This window comes from Olea europaea, unplaced genomic scaffold, assembly GCF_002742605.1.
Source record: "Olea europaea var. sylvestris unplaced genomic scaffold, O_europaea_v1 scaffold2058, whole genome shotgun sequence".
Classification (NCBI taxonomy): Eukaryota; Viridiplantae; Streptophyta; class Magnoliopsida; order Lamiales; family Oleaceae; genus Olea; species Olea europaea.
The window spans coordinates 70,651-96,958 of NW_019238494.1; the positions used below are offsets into that span (position 1 = coordinate 70,651).

Consider the following 26,308-nt stretch of genomic DNA (forward strand, 5'->3'; position numbering starts at 1 on the left):
CTTGAGTTCTATCCAAATTCATTTACTTAAATTTCATTTTACTCCTCATCATATATAAGTCATCACTCCTCTTATCTTCTTTTTTAACTTTAATCTTTATTCCCTTACTCTTAAGAAAGTCTATGACAATTTCAGGTGTTAAGGTGTTCCTACCATATTTATTTACATTATTAACCTCTCTATATGAATCAGACATTGAATAAAGAAAAATAATGGCCTATTAACAATATCTTGAACAAATTTGTTAAAAACACCTAAATTGTCATCAAAATCCCTTGAAAGATCCATTTTAAAAATGAAAAAATGTTCAAGCAAGTACAATTCATTAGAAGTAGACTTAAGCAAATATAATTCCTCCAACTTTTGCCAAAGTTTTTCTGTTGAGTTAAGTTTTTCAACGTTTCTTAATACAGAGTCAGATAGGTATAAAGTAATTGAAGTGTAAGTAAATTCATCATATTCTTCTTTTTGTGTTTCTGTCAAATTTGCAGAAAATTTACCATCTAAGACTTCTAAAACCTTTTGTTGAACCAAAATCACATTCATTTTTTGTTGCCAAATTGAAAAATCTCATTTTCAATTGAAAATTTGAACTTCGAAATGTGAAGACGTTTTGCAGAAAAAAACCAAAGTGCACAAATAGGTTACACAAAATAATCCTAAAGTCGCAATATACACATTTCTAAATTCTCAAGGTTTCATAAGATTCGTAATTTTAAATCAAGGAAATTTTTAAACTTGTCAAGTCTAGATGTTCTAACAGAATATTCAATGCAACTCAAAGGTATGTCAACAAAAAAAATAAAAAAATAAAAATAATAATAAAAAAAATTCAACTTCTCATGCAATGTAGTCTCACATAGTGACTAGATGGTAACTAAAGCACAAAAGCAATTACCAACTTGCAGCTAAATTAACACTTTATATAGAGCAAATAATTCCTAAACTTTTAGCATAAACAATGTTACCCACACAGTAACCACAATCCTAATGCCATCCCACATGATGACGCGCTAATGTTGAAATTTGAATTGAGATAAACCAATATACTAAAACGGACCAATCTGAGTCTATAAATTACGAGAGATGCGAATCTATCACGTTAGGACCACCACTATTTGTCCTCAAGCCTCCAGCAATCGCATGAATCAATCACCACAATCAAATTTCGATCGTGCGAAGAATAGAGTCATCCATATTACGCTCTATAACCTGAAACAGTAAACTAACAACACTAAAATGTCAGAAATGACGCTAGGAATAAACTGCCTGAAGATACCTCTTCGAGATTCGGCCCTACGCCCCTCATGCGCCTTTAACCCTCTTTGCGCGTGGGCTTCACAAGCTGCCACACACGCCAGCAATCAATCTCACGACCAGTTACCATAGTGCGCCTCTACCTGCACGTCACGTCGATGGTCTCTGTTTCACCAAACGCCTTTTGGATTTGCCGAAAATCGTGAAAAAAGTCTCAATTTTTGGGCAGTTTTGGACAGATTACGATCTGAGTTTTTTGCTTCGTTTCTGTCAGTTTCCTGGATGTTTTTTGTATGTTTCACAAGCCAAATCCACCACCTTGAAGCTCTGATACCAATTGTCACGGAAGCTTGCTCCAAGGATAATCAAAACAGTGTTTTGGGGGCTCAGTACAATGTTACATTTCTTTACCAAATAATCAATTCAACCGGCTCCAATCCATAATCTATATATTCATCTCGATTACTTCTCAATCTCACCCAAAGAACAAGACAGTGGTCATGATTTGTAACCAAGAAAACATCACAAAGAAGGTAAGGAAGAGACCACAAACACGAAGTTAATCACTAGTTTTTTGGACACAAAGGCAACCGATTTCTCTCTTCTATGGCAGCTAATTTTTTCTCCTCTTCACACATACAAATCATCAACAGCTAGGGCAAGAAAGGGGGCTATATATATAGGCTAGATTAGGCTTTTAGTTGGACCAATAACAAGGTTAAATGAATCAAGATTCAAAGTCATCCAAGAGATAATATGAATGGGTCGAGTAGAGTCTTTAAACTTGATTGTTGGTACTTATTTAATCATCAGCCAAGACCTATGATATGTATATTCCTAGATTAATATCATAGTCCAGGATTTATTGTGTATGAAAACCAAACAATTTTTTATACTAAAAATTTCAAATTCATATAACAACTTTACTAGAACGGTTTTCATGGCTGTAAGTTATATAAAAACATATTATTCTCTTCTTCTAGTCAATTGTTTTTCGATAATTTTCATGTGCGGTCATTGAACTTATAGCCAAATTGCAATTGGATCACTAAACTTTAATTGGCTTAATTTAGTTCCCTAAACTTCAATTCAATTCCAAATTTCACCATTTTCATATTTAGTCACCTATATTCCCCCAAAAATAACAAAAATTGCTCAGGGAAAGTCAAATCATACATGATTTTTCATGTCATCGTGATGTGGCACCCTAGAATCGAAAATGGTCTAAGGAATGTTATGACAATTTTTTTTAGATTAAAAGAGGCAATTTTATTTATTTATTTAAAAAAAAAAAGCAATTGCATTGTGAGAAATTAAAAACTCCATGCAGCATGCAGAAAATCTCGTTGTAACATTCTATCGAGATAACAATTTCGATGAATTTAGGATCGTTGATGAGATTCAAACATAATTTGAAATTGAATGACCTAATCGAGTTCCGTGACTCAATTGAGACTTGGCCGAAATATCGGTGTTCGCATAAGAAAATGGACCCATTATGTTTCTGACACTAAAAAGACAACCACTGTCCTTCCTGTCTTCTAATGGCCTAAAAAACCAAATATGTTGATGCCAATTCCAATCGACACTAACCCTAAAACTAATCCACTCCAATTATAATAATGTTATACAGTCCACTGAAATTATAATTTTGATTTATATGTTTACTCAACTATCATTTAATGTCTAGGGTTGGAGTTGTAACCTGTCAGGCTCCAACTATGGCCACAACGAAAGTTACTCATGTAATGCTAAATTCCGGCCAACTGATACCGACAATAGGCTTCGGTACCGGAGCACTACCTATGCCACCGCCTGAACAACTAACATCCATATTTATCGAAGCCATCGAGGCCGGCTATCGCCACTTTGACACGGCAGCCTCCTATGGCACGGAGGAGTGCGTAGGCCGAGCAGTGGCTGCGGCACTGGACCGTGGCCTAATCAAGAGCCGGAACGAAGTGTTTGTCACTTCTAAATTGTCAATATATGATACTCACCATGATCTTGTTTTGCCTGCCCTCAAAGAAACGCTCAGGTACTCGTATTTTCATTCCTTTTTTCACCAATGAATTGAATCCCATAATAAATATTAACTTCAGATAATAAGAATCCCTTACAATAACAGTTATACAATATAGGGTTTGCAATTACATTTGAAAGAATCAGAAAATTACAGGGAAGAAGTTTGTTACAATTCATGCCCCGTGGAGGAACCGGAAGTGGGATGGACTACATGGTCCGCGCCTTACTTCCCGAAAACTCCGATGAGGCAGGAGAAGGGCCGGTCCGTTACCATCCGCAGAATTTACGGATATGTGGATCTATTGCTGCAATCAATTCCAAGAATAAAGGGCGAATTACCAAATAGCTTTGATTCTGATGCTGTGTAGTTCTTCTGGTATAAATTGTTGGGAAATTAAAAAAAAGATATCATCAAAATATGTGGTTAGCCCGGCTTGTAATCGCAATTTTATGTGGAAACCAGAAGGAATACACAGCAGGGCAGCAGCCTTATTCCTTAACTAGCTGCAGTATTTTATCATGTAACAAACTGATAAGGTTGGACTCAAATTAAATTTTGTTTCTAAAAATTTTGTAAACAACTAATTCTAGAACCAAGATAACAAAGGGCCAGAACTACGTCTCTTGTAAGCCTAATATAGGATTATTTATTTATTTATTATTTATTTTTTTTAATGAAGTTTTAATTGACATATGTTGTAGGAAACTGGGGCATTCATTTTTTGTTGCCAAATTGAAAAATCTCATTTTCAATTGAAAATTTGAACTTCGAAATGTGAAGACGTTTTGCAGAAAAAAACCAAAGTGCACAAATAGGTTACACAAAATAATCCTAAAGTCGCAATATACACATTTCTAAATTCTCAAGGTTTCATAAGATTCGTAATTTTAAATCAAGGAAATTTTTAAACTTGTCAAGTCTAGATGTTCTAACAGAATATTCAATGCAACTCAAAGGTATGTCAACAAAAAAAATAAAAAAATAAAAAAAATAATAAAAAAAATTCAACTTCTCATGCAATGTAGTCTCACATAGTGACTAGATGGTAACTAAAGCACAAAAGCAATTACCAACTTGCAGCTAAATTAACACTTTATATAGAGCAAATAATTCCTAAACTTTTAGCATAAACAATGTTACCCACACAGTAACCACAATCCTAATGCCATCCCACATGATGACGCGCTAATGTTGAAATTTGAATTGAGATAAACCAATATACTAAAACGGACCAATCTGAGTCTATAAATTACGAGAGATGCGAATCTATCACGTTAGGACCACCACTATTTGTCCTCAAGCCTCCAGCAATCGCATGAATCAATCACCACAATCAAATTTCGATCGTGCGAAGAATAGAGTCATCCATATTACGCTCTATAACCTGAAACAGTAAACTAACAACACTAAAATGTCAGAAATGATGCTAGGAATAAACTGCCTGAAGATACCTCTTCGAGATTCGGCCCTACGCCCCTCATGCGCCTTTAACCCTCTTTGCGCGTGGGCTTCACAAGCTGCCACACACGCCAGCAATCAATCTCACGACCAGTAACCATAGTGCGCCTCTACCTGCACGTCACGTCGATGGTCTCTGTTTCACCAAACGCCTTTTGGATTTGCCGAAAATCGTGAAAATAATCTCAATTTTTGGGCAGTTTTGGACAGATTACGATCTGAGTTTTTTGCTTCGTTTCTGTCAGTTTCCTGGATGTTTTTTTTGTATGTTTCACAAGCCAAATCCACCACCTTGAAGCTCTGATACCAATTGTCACGGAAGCTTGCTCCAAGGATAATCAAAACAGTGTTTTGGGGGCTCAGTACAATGTTACATTTCTTTACCAAATAATCAATTCAACCGGCTCCAATCCATAATCTATATATTCATCTCGATTACTTCTCAATCTCACCCAAAGAACAAGACAGTGGTCATGATTTGTAACCAAGAAAACATCACAAAGAAGGTAAGGAAGAGACCACAAACACGAAGTTAATCACTAGTTTTTTGGACACAAAGGCAACCGATTTCTCTCTTCTATGGCAGCTAATTTTTTCTCCTCTTCACATATACAAATCATCAACAGCTAGGGCAAGAAAGGGGGCTATATATATAGGCTAGATTAGGCTTTTAGTTGGACCAATAACAAGATTAAATGAATCAAGATTCAAAGTCATCCAAGAGATAATATGAATGGGTCGAGTAGAGTCTTTAAACTTGATTGTTGGTACTTATTTAATCATCAGCCAAGACCTATGATATGTATATTCCTAGATTAATATCATAGTCCAGGATTTATTGTGTATGAAAACCAAACAATTTTTTATACTAAAAATTTCAAATTCATATAACAACTTTACTAGAACGGTTTTCATGGCTGTAAGTTATATAAAAACATATTATTCTCTTCTTCTAGTCAATTGTTTTTCGATAATTTTCATGTGCGGTCATTGAACTTATAGCCAAATTGCAATTGGATCACTAAACTTTAATTGGCTTAATTTAGTTCCCTAAACTTCAATTCAATTCCAAATTTCACCATTTTCATATTTAGTCACCTATATTCCCCCAAAAATAACAAAAATTGCTCAGGGAAAGTCAAATCATACATGATTTTTCATGTCATCGTGATGTGGCACCCTAGAATCGAAAATGGTCTAAGGAATGTTATGACAATTTTTTTTAGATTAAAAGAGGCAATTTTATTTATTTATTTAAAAAAAAAAGCAATTGCATTGTGAGAAATTAAAAACTCCATGCAGCATGCAGAAAATCTCGTTGTAACATTCTATCGAGATAACAATTTCGATGAATTTAGGATCGTTGATGAGATTCAAACATAATTTGAAATTGAATGACCTAATCGAGTTCCGTGACTCAATTGAGACTTGGCCGAAATATCGGTGTTCGCATAAGAAAATGGACCCATTATGTTTCTGACACTAAAAAGACAACCACTGTCCTTCCTGTCTTCTAATGGCCTAAAAAACCAAATATGTTGATGCCAATTCCAATCGACACTAACCCTAAAACTAATCCACTCCAATTATAATAATGTTATACAGTCCACTGAAATTATAATTTTGATTTATATGTTTACTCAACTATCATTTAATGTCTAGGGTTGGAGTTGTAACCTGTCAGGCTCCAACTATGGCCACAACGAAAGTTACTCATGTAATGCTAAATTCCGGCCAACTGATACCGACAATAGGCTTCGGTACCGGAGCACTACCTATGCCACCGCCTGAACAACTAACATCCATATTTATCGAAGCCATCGAGGCCGGCTATCGCCACTTTGACACGGCAGCCTCCTATGGCACGGAGGAGTGCGTAGGCCGAGCAGTGGCTGCGGCACTGGACCGTGGCCTAATCAAGAGCCGGAACGAAGTGTTTGTCACTTCTAAATTGTCAATATATGATACTCACCATGATCTTGTTTTGCCTGCCCTCAAAGAAACGCTCAGGTACTCGTATTTTCATTCCTTTTTTCACCAATGAATTGAATCCCATAATAAATATTAACTTCAGATAATAAGAATCCCTTACAATAACAGTTATACAATATAGGGTTTGCAATTACATTTGAAAGAATCAGAAAATTACAGGGAAGAAGTTTGTTACAATTCATGCCCCGTGGAGGAACCGGAAGTGGGATGGACTACATGGTCCGCGCCTTACTTCCCGAAAACTCCGATGAGGCAGGAGAAGGGCCGGTCCGTTACCATCCGCAGAATTTACGGATATGTGGATCTATTGCTGCAATCAATTCCAAGAATAAAGGGCGAATTACCAAATAGCTTTGATTCTGATGCTGTGTAGTTCTTCTGGTATAAATTGTTGGGAAATTAAAAAAAAGATATCATCAAAATATGTGGTTAGCCCGGCTTGTAATCGCAATTTTATGTGGAAACCAGAAGGAATACACAGCAGGGCAGCAGCCTTATTCCTTAACTAGCTGCAGTATTTTATCATGTAACAAACTGATAAGGTTGGACTCAAATTAAATTTTGTTTCTAAAAATTTTGTAAACAACTAATTCTAGAACCAAGATAACAAAGGGCCAGAACTACGTCTCTTGTAAGCCTAATATAGGATTATTTATTTATTTATTATTTATTTTTTTTAATGAAGTTTTAATTGACATATGTTGTAGGAAACTGGGGTTAGAATATGTGGACCTTTACCTCGTACACTGGCCGATAATGATTAAGAAGAGTGCCAACACCACTTTGACACGGCAGCCTCCTACGACATAGAGGAGTACGTTTGCCGAGCGGTAGCAAGAGCACTCAACAGTGGGCTCATCAAGAACGGTGAAAAAGTGTTTGTCACTTGTAAGTTGTTGTGGAAAGATACGCGAAGATCTTGTTTTCCCAAAGGCGAAAGCTTGTTTTTCCAGATGGGCAGTACAAATATGCCCTTAAATCCCTAAAAAATGTATCCAAATCAAATTAATCATCAGGGATATCACTGAGGGAGCAAAAGAATAATATCACTCTTGACATTGTTGGGGACAGTGGCGGATCCAGCACCTGGCGAGCCCCCGCGGCCGCCCGTGCTGGATTCGCCGGGAGCTTCAGTGGCTGCCGGGTTGGTGGCAGCCGCGTAGGCGCAGCAGATGGAGATTTGCAGAAGAAGCCGAACAGGAGTCTGTGATGCTGGAGAAGAAGACTTCAAATTTCCAAAATTTTTCTATTCGTTTGGGCTTATCTGCCAGAGATTGGGCCATTTTAAAAAAAAAGTTAGGCCCAAATTAATAAGGATATTGAATCCGGCAACAAAGTCCATGGACCATGGTATGAATTTGATTTCTCATTCCCCCAACCCAAATTTGATTTCTCATTTCCTCCATTTGAAACCGACAGGCGAGTCAGGCGACAGCAAAGTTCAAACAGCAAACCCTGAAATTTCCATTTGAAGCAGAGCTGCAGAACAACAGAATTAGCAGCTGGAGGCAGTGGACGGTTTGGCGGTGTCATGGTGTGCGAAGTCAGACTCTCAGAATCAGGGGCGAGGCCACGGCCGCGAGGCGACGATCTGGTGAGTTGAAATTTGAATAACTTGAAGTGTTGAATGCTTGAAGTCTTGCTTGAGTACTGCAATTTGCAAACCCTTTGTTGATTTGTCGATTTGTGCAAACCCTTTGTTGATTTGTCGCTTTGCAATTCAACAATTCAAATTGATTTGTCGATTTGTGCTTGTGCAACTGCAATTTGCAAATCCTTTGTTGTCTATTGAGTGTGTTGTGAATGAAATGAAGTATGGTTTTACTTTCACCATTTGGATTGCTCAACAAGGTGGATTATTAAAAAAAAAAAAAAAGTTGGGTGTAATAGGTGACTCTAGAATGGTTTATTTGGATTTGAGAGTTGGAGAGTGGATCCCAAATTAGAATAGTTTCATACTCTCTCAACCAGTTTATTGGTCTTCTTTTGCTTTAAATAAATTCCTTTTATTTGATATGAGCCCAATGGCAAAATGATAAAGATGGAACTTTATCTTACGCGGCAAGCCAAAAAAGCACAAAACTCGTCTTTTGCTGCATGTGGTTCTTAATGTGGTTCTTTCATTAATCTTTAAAGTATTAATTGCTTTGCTATGACAAAAGTCAACACACTGTATAATCTCTACTCGGTGTGGAGATTTCTAAGTCCCTACCCTAACGTATTGTATAACTCAGGCCATAAGATTCCATAAATAGGCTATGGAACAGCGACAAATCGCAACAACGGACATCCATCTTCTTGGATTCCATTGAGGTTGGCTGCCACCACTTTGACACGGCAGCCTCCTACGACATAGAGGAGTACGTTTGCCGAGCGGTAGCAAGAGCACTCAACAGTGGGCTCATCAAGAACGGTGAAAAAGTGTTTGTCACTTGTAAGTTGTTGTGGAAAGATACGCGAAGATCTTGTTTTCCCAAAGGCGAAAGCTTGTTTTTCCAGATGGGCAGTACAAATATGCCCTTAAATCCCTAAAAAATGTATCCAAATCAAATTAATCATCAGGGATATCACTGAGGGAGCAAAAGAATAATATCACTCTTGACATTGTTGGGGTCTTGGGGAAATACTTTTCTGATATAATCAACCATATGAAAAAGATATGTACAGTCAATAGTTATCTTCAATAAATCCTACACAGATATTCATGCCCAGGCCCTACTAAGGTGACGAAAAGATTGAAGTCAAATTCTTACAAAGTTTTCTACACGCAAATATCTAATCACTCAAAGAAATATCTTTAGCGTTACAGCAGCTCAAGATTCAAATTGTAACTTTGAATTAAACTTAAAAACAAAAAACAAAAAACAAAAAATCAAAAGTATATAACTGTTCATCTTCTCTTTCCCACCCCCACTGTTCACCATCTCCTTGATACTCGATCCCAAATTAATCCAACGCCACCGTTGCCGTCGCATCTCGCCGCCTACCGCTTCCACTACAAAACTCATCTTATCATCAATTTCATCATCCCAAATCACAAACCATTGTCAAACCAATCAAGAAACCATTTCATTCCCATCAAGAATTTCCAAGTCAATGTAATCTATGCTGGCGGAAACACACCTTACAGCCACACCCACCATGTCAGACCACCACCAGTAGACACGTACACCACAAATGCTCAATGTGATGGTGATGATTCAACAAAATAGGGCCAAAACATCAATGTATTTTCTGGGATTTTACATCCAATGCGTGCGAATAAGGGCTCTCATATCCAATCCAACTAATGTTTTTCCCATTGTTCAATCCACAAATTCACCTACGAGAACTCATATTCATACTCAAACGACTGTGGGTACACAATTAATTGATCCAGTTGCTACTTAATCGCCTCGTAATTTGATCCCTGAAGTAGCGAGTTGACTGCTCCGTCAATTGCAATTGGCAGCAAAAATATTGTTCTCCCATCCATTGTGATTCACCGATGGTCGAAACGGGCCTTTCCTTACTTGCTTTGTGAGAGCTAAAATACTACTTGATAGATCTCTTTGATTTGGAAGGGATGATGAATACGGGGTGCGTTAATTTAAGGTGGGGGTGTGAACAGTACTTTTTATTTTTTGGGGGTGGGGGTGGACTAACTTTTCTCTTTTTATTAATCTATGTTTTGTTTTGTTTTTATTTCAAAGTTACCATTCTACCACCTTAAAAATTGATCAAAATCAATTTCTTGAGTCAACTAACAATTAAATTAACAGAAATCATCCATTTGAACTTCAGGTGCGAGTTTTTCAAAGATTTGGTACTCACGATGGCAGAAACTAAAGATTTGGACAAAGTCTGCTAATAAACAAAAAGTTTAGTACTCCTGCTGCAATTTTCCCTTAATTTTTTTACAAAAGGGAGGCCAAACGGGGGCTAAAATTTCACGCAATATGTAGAAAATCTCGTTGTAACATTCTGTCAATATAACAATTTCGATGAATTTAGGGTCGTTGATGAGATTCAAACATAATTTGAAGTTGAATGGGTAATCGAGTTTCATGACTCAATTGAGACTTGGCCGAAATTTCGTTGTTCGCATAATAAAATGGACCCATTATGTTTCTGACACTAAAAAAGACAACTACTGACCATAATGGCCCAAAAGCCCAAATATGTTGATGCCAAATCCAACCGACACTAACCCTGAAGCTAATCCACTCCAATTATAATAATGTTATACAGACCACTGAAATTATAATTTTGATTTATATGTTGACTCAATTATCATTTAATGTCTAGGATTAGAGTTGTAACCAGTCAGCCGCCAACTATGGCCACAACGAAAGTTACTCGTGTAATGCTAAATTCCGGCCAAATGATACCGACAATAGGCTTCGGTACCTCAGCACTACCTTTGCCACCGCCTGAACAACTAACATCCATATTCATCGAAGCCATCGAGGCCGGCTACCGCCACTTTGACACGGCAGCATCCTATGGCACGGAGGAGTGCGTAGGCCGAGCAGTGGCTGCGGCACTGGACAGCGGCTTAATCAAGAGCCGGAACGAAGTGTTTGTCACTTCTAAACTGTCAATATATGATACTCACCATGATCTTGTTTTGCCTGCCCTCAAAGAAACGCTCAGGTACTTGTATTTTCATTCCCTTTTTCACCGATGAATTGAATCCCATAATAAATATTTACTTCAGATAATAAGAATCCCTTCCAATAACAGTAATACAGTATAGGGTTTGCAATTACATTTGAAAGAATCAGAAAATTACGGGGAAGAAGTTTGTTATAATTCATACCCCGTCGAGGAACCGGAAGCGGGATGGACAACATGGCCCGTGCCCTACTCCCCGAAAACTCCGATGAGGCAGGAGAAGGGCCGGTTCATTACCATTCGCAGAATTTACGGATATGTGGATCTATTGCTGCAATCAATTCCAAGAATAAAGGGCGAATTACCAAATAGCTTTGATTCTGATGCTGTGTAGTTCTTCTGGTATAAATTGTTGGGAAATTAAAAAAAAGATATCATCAAAATATGTGGTTAGCCCGGCTTGTAATCGCAATTTTATGTGGAAACCAGAAGGAATACACAGCAGGGCAGCAGCCTTATTCCTTAACTAGCTGCAGTATTTTATCATGTAACAAACTGATAAGGTTGGACTCAAATTAAATTTTGTTTCTAAAAATTTTGTAAACAACTAATTCTAGAACCAAGATAACAAAGGGCCAGAACTACGTCTCTTGTAAGCCTAATATAGGATTATTTATTTATTTATTATTTATTTTTTTTAATGAAGTTTTAATTGACATATGTTGTAGGAAACTGGGGTTAGAATATGTGGACCTTTACCTCGTACACTGGCCGATAATGATTAAGAAGAGTGCCAACCAATTCAAGCTCAGTGAAGATGACATGCTTCATTTTGACATAAAGGAAACTTGGAAGGCTATGGAAGAATGCTGTCAATTAGGTTTAGCCAAGTCCATTGGTGTCAGCAACTACAGTTGCTTAAAACTCGGGAAACTCTTAGAAAATGCCACCATCCCTCCTGCGGTTAATCAGGTAGCTCTGCCTCCAAGTTTACAGTACTTTTGAGTCTCGAACTTCATGATTACGATAGTTAGTAATTTGATTTGGTAGTAACGATCATATATTTCAGGTTGAAATGAATGTAGCATGGCAGCAACAAAAATTGCTTCAGTTTTGTAGAGAGAAAAAAATTCTTGTTAGTGCATGGTCTCCATTGGGAGCAAATGGTGCTGCTTGGGGCAGCCATCAAGTGATGCAGAGCCCCGTTCTTAAAGATATTGCAGCAGCTAAGGACAAGAGTGTAGCACAGGTAATAGAATCAGTGAAGCTTGTAGTATATGCCCAGACTCATATTTAGGTGTCCGTTTGTCATTACTTTTGAAAAGTCAAATGTGACTTTTTGAGATTAAGAAGTTGCTTTTTAGCCTACTCAAATAATTTTCTATGAGTATTTTATCTGATTAAAATAGCTTTTATGGAAAGTTGGTCCAAGGTGAACTTCTTAGAGAACTCTTATGCAGAAAGTAGAAGCAGAAGCTAATCCAAATAGGCCCTTTTTACACATTGTCCAGTATTATTCTATCATGTGTATCTAACATGCTGTTAACAAATGAAGGTAGCTTTGAGATGGATATATGAGCAAGGAGCAATTCTCATAGTGAAGAGTTTTAACAAAGAGAGGATGAAAGAAAACATTCAAATATTTGATTGGAAGCTTACATATGAAGAAGATACTCAGATGCGACAAATCCCTCAGGCTAAAGGCTTTAGAGGCGAACCCTTTGTTTTTCCAAAGGGGCAGTACAAATCCGTGGAAGAACTTTGGGACGGGGAAATATGAAGTCTACTCTCTCAACCAGTTTATTGGTCTTCTTGTGCTTTAAATAAATTCCTTTTATTTGATATGAGCCCAATGGCAAAATGATAAAGATGGAACTTTTATCTTACGCGGCAAGCCAAGAAAGCAATAGTCTCTTCTTTGTATCAATGAAAACTCGTCTTTTGCTGCATGTGGTTCTTTCATTAATCTTCAAAGTATTAATTGCTTTGCTAGCACAAAAAAGTCAACACACTGTATAATCTCTACTCAGTGTGGAGATTTAAGTCCCTACCCTAACGTATTGTTGAACTCAGGCCATAAGATTCCATCAATAGGCTATGGAACAGGGACAAATCGTAACAACTGACATCCATGTTCTTTGATTCCATTGAGGCAGGCTGCCACCACTTTGACACGGCAGCCTCCTACCACACAGAGGAGTAGGTTGGCCGAGCGTAGCAAGCGCACTCAGCAGTGGGCTAATCAAGAACCATGAAGAAGTGCTTGTCACTTCTAACTTGTGGAAAGATACGCGAAGATCTTGTTTTCCCAAAGGCGAAAGCTTGTTTTTCCAGATGGGCAGTACAAACATGCCCTTAAATCCCTAACAAATGTATCCAAATCAAATTAATCATCAGGGATATCACTGAGGGAGCAAAAGAAGAATATCACTCGACATTGTTGGGGAAATACTTTTCTGATATAATCAACCATATGAAAAAGATTAGAACAGTCAATAGTTATCTTCAATAAATCCTACACACATATTCATGCCCAGGCCCTACTAAGGTGACGAAAAGATTGAAGTCAAATTCTTACAAAGTTTTCTACACACAAATATCTAATCACTCAAAGAAATATCTTTTAGCGTTACAGCAGCTCAAGATCCAAATGTGGCATTGATCACTTTTACGAGATGATTTGCAAACACCAAATTTGAACTTTCATAATAATCAGATGCAATTCCATAAGAGCGATGTATTCGAATCTGAAGAAAGTAACATTATAAAATTATAAAATGGGGGTGGGGGGTGGGGGGGGGAGTGCATTCATATTTGAAATGATTTTTGAAAATAATGAAACCTATTGAATCAGTGCACACTAGCATGTAGTCCATATACCCGAGCAAATGCATATACAGCTCTGAGGATCCTAGCATAGTCAGTTCCAAGCATTTGAATCACAACATCTGCCAGAAGGATTCCTCACATCCCGCACGAGATATTCCGGATTTCATTGGTCATGAATCACAAAAGTCGATCCTAACTGAAGACGTGAGAACCAGGTAATGCTTAGACTGGAGGCAGAAGCATGGGTAAGAATGAATTACTTAGGGGCGGAATAAATAAGCATAATAAATATACATGTATATATACTCCATAACCACAACTGCATTAGTTATTGTTCCCCCCACAAAAATAATTGCAATTTGCTAGATGCACCAGCAATTAGGAAGCGTGTCTTTGTTTTCCAACAAAGAGTAAAATACTAATATTATAGCATGTTTTATGCTCCATTAATGTTTAGAATAACGTGAATCCTAATCGAAAAATCCCTCACCACCAGAACTTTCATATATCTGCTTCTTCTTTGGTAAAAAATTGATAAATAATAATTTCTTGATGCTTTCCTACATCTTTCAGAGATGAAGTTCGACTGTTAACTCCTGAATGACAGTTCAATTCTCAACACCTGAAAACTACTATACTTTTAAAGCCAGATCCTTGGAGTCATGGAACCAAGGAAAAAGTGGGGAAGTATTGAAAGATGAATGCAAGAGACAAAGAATTTAAATAAGAGAACAGAATTATTATACAACAAATGCAACCATAGGAACCATAAAGGAACTTCATAGCAAAGGAGAGCATACATTGGGCGAAGTAATTGCACCATGCTTCTAAGCCCCAGGTATCGAGTAAGCAACTTTTAGATCCTGTCAAGTGTTGTCGGTAGGAAAAAGTTATGTATAAGAACATCCAGATTCTAGAAATATGCAGCTGCTTAAAGGGCATTATATCAAAGTAACTAGTAATCAAAAGTCACTTTCCACCCAACAAAACATGCCACCAAATTAAATCTCGTTACAGTTTAATAAGGAGGAAGAAAAACTATTGTTTTGCATTACATAGTGAATACGCATCAGATCAGATCTCAAAGTTTCTTATGAATAAGCCTAGCTATGTTGTTTCTGTAGATGTTATCTGAAAGACTCCTTTATTGTGGGCAAAATTGCTCAAGTATCATTAATTGCTACTAATAATGTTGCAAAGATTCAGAATCTATCGAAACTAATAACCTTTGAGTACAGCTGTATTATTTTTATGTTACATGTTGGATTTTAATTTGAGAAGGTGACCCTAGTTTTCTGTTAGGTTTTTAGCATTAAGAGTGGATAACACAATAAATATTTGAGCGTGAATGAGAGGGAGAGAGGAGGGGTGGGGGGATCATTGAGGAACTAACTAATGAATTCAACATCATTATTAAAATCATCAACTTCAAAAAAGCATACCAATAACCCAAAACAACACCTGTTTTGCAGCAATCAAGGCTGCTTGGGATTCTAAGCCGATAGCTGCCAGCTGTCCACCCTGAAAACCGAAGGTAGAATATGAATTCTAATTGCAAAATCATATTAAGGAAGTTTTTCACGTTCAATCCCTTAAGCTAACAAACATAACTAGGAAATGCTTTTTTAGCCGACAGACCTTCCTGACAACTTCTCTTTTCATCTGATATTTGACAGCTTCCAAGAACGTCTTTCCAGGTAACCTCCCTTCCATCTGCAGCAGCTTGGAAACTGCGTAAGAGTCAGTAAATTAACACAAAAATTTGGAATTGGAAAATTTCATACCAGTGCAAAAAATTTCTCAAATGCAAGCATCCCGCTACCCTGAAATACAAATATTGTGTTAACAGATAACAATTAAAATGAAAAGAGATACAAAGAGAACAAATAGACATCAGAAAACCTTTAACATTGTAGATCAAAGCTCTGCAGCCGACTAAGTCCAAGTTCGAGAATATCACACCCTTCAGTAGACGTTGAACTACCCTTTGAGCTTTAAAAATCCCCAGGTTCTTCACTATGGAAGGCCATAATGTGTAACTATAAAGATTATTCTATCAAGACATCTCTCAGATTTATGTAATTGGGCTTTTGCTCTCCTGTGACGCATATATACTTTGAAATATAGCTAAAACAAATTAGTATATGAATTTATTTACAGTAAAATCAATATGAGAAGGCAAGAGAGAAGCACTGAAATCAGTGTGAGACTGAAATAAATTAGTATATGAATTTTAGTTATACCTTATAAACAAAATTGATACGAGATTGTGATATAGTTGTCAAGTGACCGGAAAGTAATTTTTGAAATCGAAAATTAAAGTATGATTTTCACATTATATTCAAAGTTCTATAAACAAAAATATTATTATGGATAACTCTGTCTTAAATCTTCCATAAGTTTTGTTAAGAAAATAAAAATGTTCATAACTTTTTTCAAGCTACTTCGAATAATTCGAACTAATAAGCGATATTTGACCTTGTCAGTAGGATAGATTCAATCAAGCTAGATTGAGCCAAGACAAGTCTGAGCTTTTAACAGGACAATCCACCCCGACCCTTTTGACACCTCTATCTAAAGGAAGAAATGAGAGCCTTTGAAAAGATCATGGCTATACATTCATATTCTTCAACAAATACATAATCGTCTAATGAGATCTATTACAAATCACAACGTAGTCTTGGAAAGAATAAAAACAATTATTGAGATACAAGTACAAATAGAACATCACACATGCAAAAATCACAAGCCAGCCGATACCAAGTCATGCAATGTAACGATACCAATCAAAACGTTGTCATCACTGACCACAGGTAAGAACTGTACAGGAGAAGGCGGAGACTCCATCTTCTGCATAGCATCGACTGCCATTGCGTCAGAACCAATAGTTCTCGGGTTCCTGAAAGACCATACGAGTCATGTTAATGCAGATCCTTCTGATGGTTGGATTACTAAATTTTGTAAAACCAGAAATTGATAATATGGGATGTTTACTGTGAGAAACATAAGATCATCAAATCTCTATCGACCTGCTAAAGAACCAAAGCTTCCACGTAGAAGTAACATAATCCCCCAAACAAGGTTCTTTTACAATTCTCAGAATCCACATAATCAATCCCATAACTTTTGAACTCAAAGTCATGTCAAAACAATTAATGGATTTAAGAGATTGTAAACTGCAGAGGAATAGTAGTTTACCTGTTACACATTTCTCCCACTGAGAGCTTGAAGATCCTTTCACCACTAGCTTTCAGCGTACGCCGCAAATCACCATCTGTAAATGTACCTAGCAGATGATGGTCATCATCTATAACAAGAAGGCATCCACAACCTTTACTAGTTAGCTCTACCAGCTGATCCATGATTAGATCTCCTTCCCTGCAAACTGGAAGTTTTTCTTTCTTCTTCATAAGATCCTTCACCTGCAGGGCAGAGAGATCGGTCTAGACAAATGTCGCACAAAATCACTTCATACGTAAGCACAAACGGATATGGAATTTCAAGTGCAAAAATTAGGACTAAAACAATGCACGAAATAACACGTAATGTTTCATCAAGAATGAAAATACCTCAATCTGTAATAGAATTTCGTCCCATCAGATAATGGGAAAATGACAATACAAGAACATATTTCGTTCTTCATGAGTCACGGTCCAACTTCTGTTATAAAAATATGTTTCACCAAGAAAGAATATTCCTACATCTATATAAAACACATTAAATTTCAATAAAAATAGAATCTTTCAAGTGGAAACGACAATGCAAGAACATAATCCTTCATTCTAAATTCAAAAATCAAGGTCCAGCTACAATTATAACCGACGTTAGTTTTTGTTCTTGTGTATCAACCTTCAAGAACCGAATCTTATTTGCACAATTATCTCTCACTATCATTACCATTTTGCTTCAAATCCACCCAAGCCAGATCAGGTAATAACTCAAAATTGTACAAGATTCAATTTTATGATACATCATACTTCAATAATTACACTCCCACATAAAACTTAAAGATTCCCCTTTATTGTGCATCTACTTCAACAAGCACATCTCCAACTTACAACTTGATTTGCATTTACAGTTCAACTTGATTTGCACATCCATCTTCCTCTTAAGTTCACAATAATAAATTCACTCCAAATCATAGTTATAAACAATAAATAACATTATTTTAAACAAAGAGCCCAAAAATTCACCTTGAAAATCAAGCTCTTCCCTATTCTCCCTGCTGGATGATTCACGGCGTACTCCTTTTTGCTCAAATTCCGCGCCCCCATGAGCGCAATTGCGACAGTATCTCCAAAAACCATCTGGATCGTAGTTGAGGTGACCGGAGCCAAATCAAACGGGCACAATTCTCTCTCCAGAGGCAAATGCACGCTCAGATCACACAATCCCATCAACCCATTAGGCTTTACCGACGTCACAGAAATCAAATACGCCCCCTTCGCCTTCGCACACGGCACAAGCCTCAACAATTCCTCGGAATTCCCACTCTTGCTGAAGAGAACCAGTAAATCATCAGAGGCCAAAATGCCAATGTCTCCATGGAGCGCATCGACAGGGGATAAAAACCCAGATTTAATACCAAGAGAAATTAAGGTCTGGGAGATTTTCTGAGCCACGAAGCCTGATTTTCCGACACCAGTGAAAAGAATGGTGCCCCTGCAATTCAAAAGGGTTTGCGTAAAAGTTAAAGTTTGGAAGATATCAAGGTTTTGAAAGAAATGGTTAAGGTAATTTTGTTGGGCTTTGAACAGATTAAACAATTTGGTTTGATCTATTGTTGATTTTTCTTCTTGTTCTCCTGGGGATGGAAGAGAAAGAGATCCCATTTCGTTTAAGCTTTCTTGATTCTCTGTGTTCGATTCTGGGATGGAAGTATGTGTTTCGATTACTATTAATAGTGATTTCATGAACTACCGGAATCAGTACTTGATGATGATGTTTTTGCCTTTTTTGGTCATAAGTGATTGTTTTTCATTTCGGAAATTCAGAGTCACCATCACCGACAATAATAATAATTAGACATTAATGTCCTCATTAAAAACTGTAATCCACTTGTATGGTCCGAAATTCCGAGTAGGAAAATCCATATCCCTACAACAAATATAGGAAAGAATAAGTGGGTTGCGCGAAAAATCGCGAAATTGCAAATTGTATTGAAGTCGTTGATTTAGATTTACATGATTTTTCATCTTTCAAACCAAATCAAAACATTTTAAAATAATTTGGTTTATGCTTCAATTTTCAAAAATCGCACAAAACCGAATTGAGCAACACTTTTTTAATTAAAAAAATATTTCTATGAAATTATAAATTCTCATATATATAAATTTTATTAAAGTATAGTTTTTAGAATTTAAAATGTAAACCAATTAGAAATGATACCCCCAAATTCTTTTGCTTTGGACTTTTTTTTCCTTTTTTTTTATAGGCCATTAATAATATCAGTTGACTTCCAAAAATGGCTCCAACAGATGCTCGACCACGTTCCATCTACACCTGCACATGAAGCACCCCGTTAGGAGGCAAAGGTCACTGATCGAAAAAAATGTCCGACGACCATTTGCACTCCAATGATCAAGTCAACGACGAGACGAAATATATATGTAGTGCAATAGTTGGGAGATGGGGGATGTGGTTAAAGTTTAGAACATCATCTTACTTGGAAGTGGAGTGAATTCTCATATATATAAACAAATGAAATGGGCCAAGTGCTTTAATGGGCCTAAGTCCAAGCCCAACATGAGGTGGTATTATAAGCATTGTTATGGGTACCTCAACAAGCACTTCAGCGAGACCTCTTAGGATCTCAACGCCATCTTTGAAGGCACCTCGACTGACCTCTTGAGAGCCTCGATTGGACCACTTAGGGCCTCGGTGGACATCCTTGAAGGCATGTTGGCAAGGCACTTCGATCATCTTGAAAGGCACGTCGACAAGCACTTCAACCATCTTTGAACGTACCATGACTTACCTCTTGGAGAGCCTCAGCTTGGCTTTGTAGGCACCTCGGATAAGCTTTGGAGGCACCTTAGCTGGCCCCCTTGAGAGCCTCAGCTGAATTAGTGAATTATTATGGCGCCTCCACGTGGCATTTCATATTCGACCAGCAACAATACTCTTCCAAGTCGGAGTCGTACATTCATGTGCTAATCGGACTTTCTTTATACCTGCAATTTTGTGAAATTTTGGCAGTTCAATTGCTTTTTTTGTTGTTTAAAGGATGTACCGTCCACTCGTTCTGCTTGGTTTGTTCTTTTCTTTTTGAGAATGGTTCTCATCGGGATCGTACTCTTCATTTGTGTTGCCTCTTCTGGACGGATGCTTTTTCATTTTGGAGGTGGCCCGCTTAGGGGTTCAGCTCATTTGTTCAATTGCCTTTTAGGCTAATATTTTTATTGAAAAGCCTCTTTGGCTCATAATCATTGACATGTGTTTTGAGATCATATATTTTCCAAAGTGCCTCTATGGGCTAATGTCTCCTGGGCTAATTTTCATAGAAGTGCCTCTTGAGTTACTTTCTTTTATTCCTTCAAAAGAATTGCCTCGAAAAATGTCGAAATTTTGGCAACATCTCCTTTGTAATGTAGACTAAGCCAATCCTGCAACACAACACAATATGTCTACTGCTCATATATCAACTAAGCACGAGGTCCATTTTGCCCCTCCAAGTAATCATAAATGACATCACATTTTTCCAAGATATAATATGTAAGAAGCCTATTATGTATCATAGCAAGTCATATATCTGATGATAGTGTATGTAATGTAATATGAATACCAACGCTAGTAAAAATAATGTTATGTGTCATCAAGCATGCTAGCGATAATGTGACATGCATGCTAACAGTAATCACAATAGTCCCCCAAATCTAGACATAGATATTCACATAATGGGGATTTAAAAGCAAAATTATTTAATAAAAATACACAAGTACTTATCGTGGACATTGTCTGAAGCCTCGAAGTAAATTGAGTCTTTGGCTTCGAAGTGTTGATGAGGGAGCTGAAGTTATGTGTTGAAACTGTTTATTTCCAATATTTTGCTAAATTTTCGAGGAAGGGAACTGGTGTTCCTACAGCCCGAGGCCATTTACTTTGAATTTTTACTAGAATTTTATGAAGGGAGTTGAGGTTCCTATTTTTCGAAGTTATTTGGCTCGCTAGATATGTATATATTTTTATTTATTATTTTTAACCTCTTTGCAAAGGGTTTACTCTTCTGTGCAAAGACATCCTTTATGGTGTTTGATCTATCTATGAAACGTTTCTCTTTTTGTTTTTTATCTCCTTGCATGGTGCATGGTGCATGGTTCATCCATATTAAGGGCTTCCTGCATGATGGATAATTTATCCATGCAGGAGATAATATAAGCTCTCTGAAGATAAATGTAACCATGGTATAGATGAAGTAGAGACGCAATGAGCTTTCTAAAAATAAGTGTAGCTATAATGCAACATTTTATGGTGAGGCATTTCGCAGGGCGAGACATGAATATCAAGCAGGTGGCTTGGCTCGAACTATCGCAGTCTTATAAGCGAGCCACGAACAGACGAGGTCTTATGTCAAGCTCATTGATAGTGAGAGGGGATTAATAAACATCTTGCGAAAAAGGCTAGGAAATGCTCATTTTGCAAGGGCAAACACATTTGACGATTAACCTCTTCCATTTTTCAAGGAGCAAGGACTCCAACTTCTTCCTTTATTCAAGGAATGAGGACTTGAGGATACCGCCTCTTCCTTTTTTTAAGGAATGAGGACCACAAGGTACTACATCTTCCTTTATTCAAGTAATGAGTATTTATAAAATATAGCCTCTTCCTTTATTCAAGAAATAAGGACTACAAGGTAACGCCCCTTTCTTTTTTTTAAGGAACGAGGACTTTAAGGTACCGTCTCTTCCTTTATTCAAGAAATAAGGACCACAAGGTACTACCTCTTCCTTTATTCAAAAAATGAGGACTACAAGGTACCGCCTCTTCCTCTCTTTTTTTTTTAATGAACGAGTACTTCAAGGTACTACTTCTTCCTTTACTCAAGGAACAAAGATTTATAAAATACCGCTTCTTCATTTCCTGTCTTGTAGTGTTAGCATGTACTCATGGTCTCTCTGAATGAATTCCTAACTTTGAAAGAAGAACATAACAGTCTTGGCCTAAAAGGAGTTAAGGGGAGCAACTGTCCATGGATTGGAATTCAAAAGCTTCGAAATTGTGAGGCCCAAAATTAAAATTTGTGACCCATTTATCGTTTATGAATCTTGAAGTGGAAATGAATTGCAAAGGCCCAATAAAAATCCATGTAAGTACTAAAAAGACACAAGGAAAATAAATCCCAGGCCTAATTCACTTGAACCAACAAAAAAATCTGAAAAATGTTTTCCCAATTCTTCGAGTCCAAATTGCAAATAATGGCCAGAGTGCATATAATATAATTCCACAATTTTTCCTCAAATGTGTTTGAGTTGGGGATTTATGCTTCTGGGCGGTGCGTTTTCAGTGCTCAACAACAACCCATGTAAAAACAAGCTTGAGGTCTCATTTCAGTGCTCTTTTATTGGGATGTTAGAAGGTTGACTGGGTTGGCACTTAAATAGTAACTTCAACAATTGTCACCAACAGGTTATCTTTGCTCCAAAGTGAATAATTTGCAGCGTAGAACAAGGGACAACCCAAATGGAATTTTCTAAAAATCTCATGTCCAAAAAGAGAAACAGTGGTAGCCCAATTATATTTCTACATCTACACTACTATAAAAGAGAGAATGAGGGTTTACTGTTCAATTTTGTCACACTCATTTTCACACTTAACTGGTTTGGAAACTGGTTTGGCAACAGGAAAAATGCTATTCAAAAATACTGTAGAAATTTTGTCACACGCTATTGTCCACTGTAATATTTCTCCCTTGCTTTGAATCTAACACACCATGTTCTTTCTCCTGATTCTCATGCTATTAACTATCAACCATATCTTATATATTTAAATTTTGAAAATTATATTAATAAAAAAAAACTATTGTAAATAAAATGTAAAAAACATATTCACTTCGTATATGGAAAAAAAAATTACATTTTTCTTGAGCAAAATGATGTATTGTATTGAGAAAATTGTTGCAAAAAAAAATAAATAGTAATAAAATAATTGATTTTTTGAAGAGAAAAACGATTTATACGCATTTTTTTAACACATATGTTTAATATCCGTTTAACTATTTTCAATATTAATTTACATCATTCGATGTGAGTTTCGAGAGAATGTAAAACTTTTATCGATTCGACTATCGTATAATAGTCGATGAATTTTTAGAGTTAGTTTGTTATCGAAAATTTTGAAATATAGTTTGAAAATACGTACTTTGACGTCCTGTCACATTTGCTACGATTAGCCGTTTCATACACCGTTAACGACGTGCAATACTATGTCACGAGTACTTCAATATAATATTAAGAATATAATATTTCGACTTCGTTTGATATCCCGTAATGAGTTTGAAAATGAATACAAAAACGTAAGTTTAAAAAAAAAAAAAAAAAAAAAAAAAAAAAAGCCAAACATTTAGTAAACCTCCGTGCACGGTGGATTGGAATGTCCGTGCACGGACCAATGTTCGGATTAATGTTTTTTCCGTAAATTCTTTTATTAATATTTAATTTTAAACAATTATATATATTTAAATATTTTGCTCCAAATTACTTACGAGTATAAATTTTTTCATTTTTTTTCTAGATTGCTCGATTAAAATGATTTCAAATTTAATTATTTGTATTTATTATATTTTTTTACTTCTTTTCCGATGGATTGGTGAAAATTGTATAGCTTCTCGTTATAAAAAAAAACTCAAAATGGTATTTTTGTCACGTACGTTTTCACATTGAACTGGTTTGAAATGTTTGGTTCAAATAGTTTGTCTTTTTCATTTAATATAATAAATAAAAGAATATATGAAATATATATAAAGCAATGTACTATCTATCACTTTCTTGAGTTATCCAATCTCTTTCCTTCCTTCAATTGGATTGATTTGTTTCCAAAAAATTGAAGCTTTGGTCTACGAAAGAACTTTCCATATTTAAAACTTTTGATATTCTTCTTTCTTTTTGTACGAAAAAAATTCGTGTAGTCTTCATCTCGATCTTGGAGAAGAAAATCATGGAATTTGTAACGATACTATTTGGGTATATCCTTGGAAATTTTAGTTTTTGTTTTTGTTTGTCTTTTTTATTTTTTATTTTTTTTATTTATGTAACATATGTTGTTTTTTATTCTGTCTACAGATGAAAATTTAGCTTCGCTCATATTTTTCTACGTAATGTGAGGTATGTTATTCTTTCTGTATACACATGAAAATCTAAGTAAATTTTTCTTTATTTGTTGGGTATAGCTATGAAGGTTTTATTTTTTTCTATTCTTTTCTTTCATATGTATTTATTTCTTACTATTTTTTTTAGGTTTAGGTAATGCAACATATTTTTTTTGTTCTGTGTATACAATTTGGCTACGTCTTTCTTTCTTTACCGTTATTTACATGAGAAGTTTAAGTTTTTCATCATTCTTGTTTATGTTTAATGAAGATTACAACAGTTTGGTATAGGAATGTTTGATTGTTATCGTCCAGTTAGTACGGTTTATAGTTTTTTTTTTACAAGCACTTCCGAAGAGGATTGTTGATTTGCGGAATGTTTCCTAATATGTATTTATGATTGTTATGATCCTCTACAATATCCTTTGCTCTTTCCATTTAGTGAATGTGATTGGCATTAAGGCATTCTAAGATACGAACAAACATCTTCTCAAATTGCATAGTTTGTGGACAATGTTGCTGATCCTAACGTAATAAATTTTGCGGCTCAAATTATTGAAAAAGAGACTGCAGGTTTGCTTATATACTTTCTTGTGTCTATTATAGTTCTACAAATATGATATTGAAAGTAAATATAAAATTTTATTCATTCTTGCTTATGTAGTGCTGAATGATACGAAGAAGAAACGGTCACGGGTATCATGTCGTGAGTACTATTCGTATAAGTTACAAATTAGGCCTTCTTATAAGTCTGCGTTGCTTCACTTTGGTAGACTTTTTCAACAATATATTGTGAATATGTATGTTAAAATAGAGACATCCAGATTAGATTATTTTCGTAGTAATCAGAAACAAATTTGTGCTGAACTTGATCAAGGTATCATACACAGTATACATAATGGAGAAATAAGAGGGTACAAAATTGAAAGAAAAATTGTTTTACCACAGTTCTTTACATGTGGACCTAGAGATATGCTAAGGAGGTACTTAGATGTTATGGCTTTTGTCCAACGTTATGGTAAACCATATTTATTTATGACTATAACATGTAATCCAAATTGGCCAGAAATTAAGTAAGAATTAAAACATAATGATGAGGTTCAAAATCGACCGGATCTTATTGTACGTGTAATTAGAGCAAAATTAGAAGAACTTAAAAATGATTTATACAAGAGAAATATTTTTGATCATGTTATAACTCATATATACGTGATTGAATTTCAAAAAAGAGGTCTCCCTCATGCACATCTGTTGTTGATTTTTAATTGTGGTTATAAAATTAGTTTCACTAAATAAGTTGATAAAATAGTATCTTGTGAAATTCCTAATAAAAATTACATTCTTATCTTCATTCAGTTATTGTAAAGCACAATATGCATGGTCCTTGTAGAAATCTAAATCCTAAAAATATATGCATGGAGAAAAATAGTTGTTGTAAAAATAAATATTCAAAGGATTATTGTAATAGTACTATGTTTGGAGATAATTCGTACCCACTGTATAGGCGGCGTAATAATGGTATTTATGTTAAAGTGAGAGGTAAAATGTTAGACAATCAATGTGTTATGCCATATAATCCTTATTTAAGTGCAAAATTCGATTGTTATATCAATGTTGAAGTATGTTCTTCTATTAAAACTGTTAAATATTTATACAAATATGTATACAAAGGACATAATCGTATTAATTTTTTGGTCGGCAAAAATAACATAGACAAAGACATTGATGAAATTTCTACTTACCAATCTGCTAGATGGATATCTCTACCTGAAGTTATGTGGAGGATTTTTGCTTTCAATTTATCGGAAATATATCCAGTTGTTTGTGCTTTACAACTTCATATTGAA

At 35.9% G+C, this 26,308-nt stretch overlaps 5 protein-coding genes across 8 annotated transcripts; 3 read left to right on the forward strand and 2 right to left on the reverse strand.

The window, feature by feature from the left end:
- Positions 1–2,786: 2,786 nt before the first annotated feature.
- On the forward strand, positions 2,787–3,842 carry LOC111379902 (methylecgonone reductase-like). The gene is made up of 2 exons (XM_023003342.1): positions 2,787–3,295; positions 3,437–3,842. Exons 1-2 carry the CDS (start codon positions 2,940–2,942, stop codon positions 3,648–3,650), a joined length of 570 nt encoding a protein of 189 aa, XP_022859110.1. The 5' UTR covers positions 2,787–2,939; the 3' UTR covers positions 3,651–3,842.
- A 2,438-nt stretch (positions 3,843–6,280) lies between these two features.
- On the forward strand, positions 6,281–7,543 carry LOC111379906 (methylecgonone reductase-like). Its single transcript, XM_023003348.1, has 2 exons — positions 6,281–6,751; positions 7,441–7,543. Exons 1-2 carry the CDS (start codon positions 6,396–6,398, stop codon positions 7,541–7,543), a joined length of 459 nt encoding a protein of 152 aa, XP_022859116.1. The 5' UTR covers positions 6,281–6,395.
- A 3,334-nt stretch (positions 7,544–10,877) lies between these two features.
- Positions 10,878–13,278, forward strand: LOC111379901 (methylecgonone reductase-like). The gene is made up of 4 exons (XM_023003341.1): positions 10,878–11,368; positions 12,058–12,301; positions 12,399–12,578; positions 12,885–13,278. The coding sequence occupies exons 1-4, from the start codon at positions 11,013–11,015 to the stop codon at positions 13,107–13,109; spliced, it is 1,005 nt and encodes a 334-aa protein (XP_022859109.1). The 5' UTR covers positions 10,878–11,012; the 3' UTR covers positions 13,110–13,278.
- A 341-nt stretch (positions 13,279–13,619) lies between these two features.
- Positions 13,620–16,152, reverse strand: LOC111379903. Of its 4 annotated transcripts, none has more exons than XM_023003344.1 (6): positions 16,061–16,152; positions 15,943–15,981; positions 15,797–15,871; positions 15,601–15,679; positions 14,959–15,021; positions 13,620–13,692 (listed from the first exon to the last, which is right to left on the reverse strand). In XM_023003344.1, the coding sequence occupies exons 1-6, from the start codon at positions 16,067–16,069 to the stop codon at positions 13,685–13,687; spliced, it is 273 nt and encodes a 90-aa protein (XP_022859112.1). In that variant the 5' UTR covers positions 16,070–16,152; the 3' UTR covers positions 13,620–13,684. The 4 variants fall into 4 exon arrangements, with proteins under 4 accessions (XP_022859112.1, XP_022859111.1, XP_022859113.1 ...); XM_023003343.1 differs by lacking the exon at positions 13,620–13,692 and adding an exon at positions 14,108–14,354; XM_023003345.1 differs by lacking the exon at positions 13,620–13,692 and adding an exon at positions 14,108–14,385.
- Positions 16,153–16,733: 581 nt separating this feature from the next.
- LOC111379900 (probable arabinose 5-phosphate isomerase) lies at positions 16,734–19,129 on the reverse strand. The gene is made up of 3 exons (XM_023003340.1): positions 18,352–19,129; positions 17,357–17,580; positions 16,734–17,057 (listed from the first exon to the last, which is right to left on the reverse strand). The coding sequence occupies exons 1-3, from the start codon at positions 19,069–19,071 to the stop codon at positions 16,901–16,903; spliced, it is 1,101 nt and encodes a 366-aa protein (XP_022859108.1). The 5' UTR covers positions 19,072–19,129; the 3' UTR covers positions 16,734–16,900.
- Positions 19,130–26,308: the final 7,179 nt, after the last annotated feature.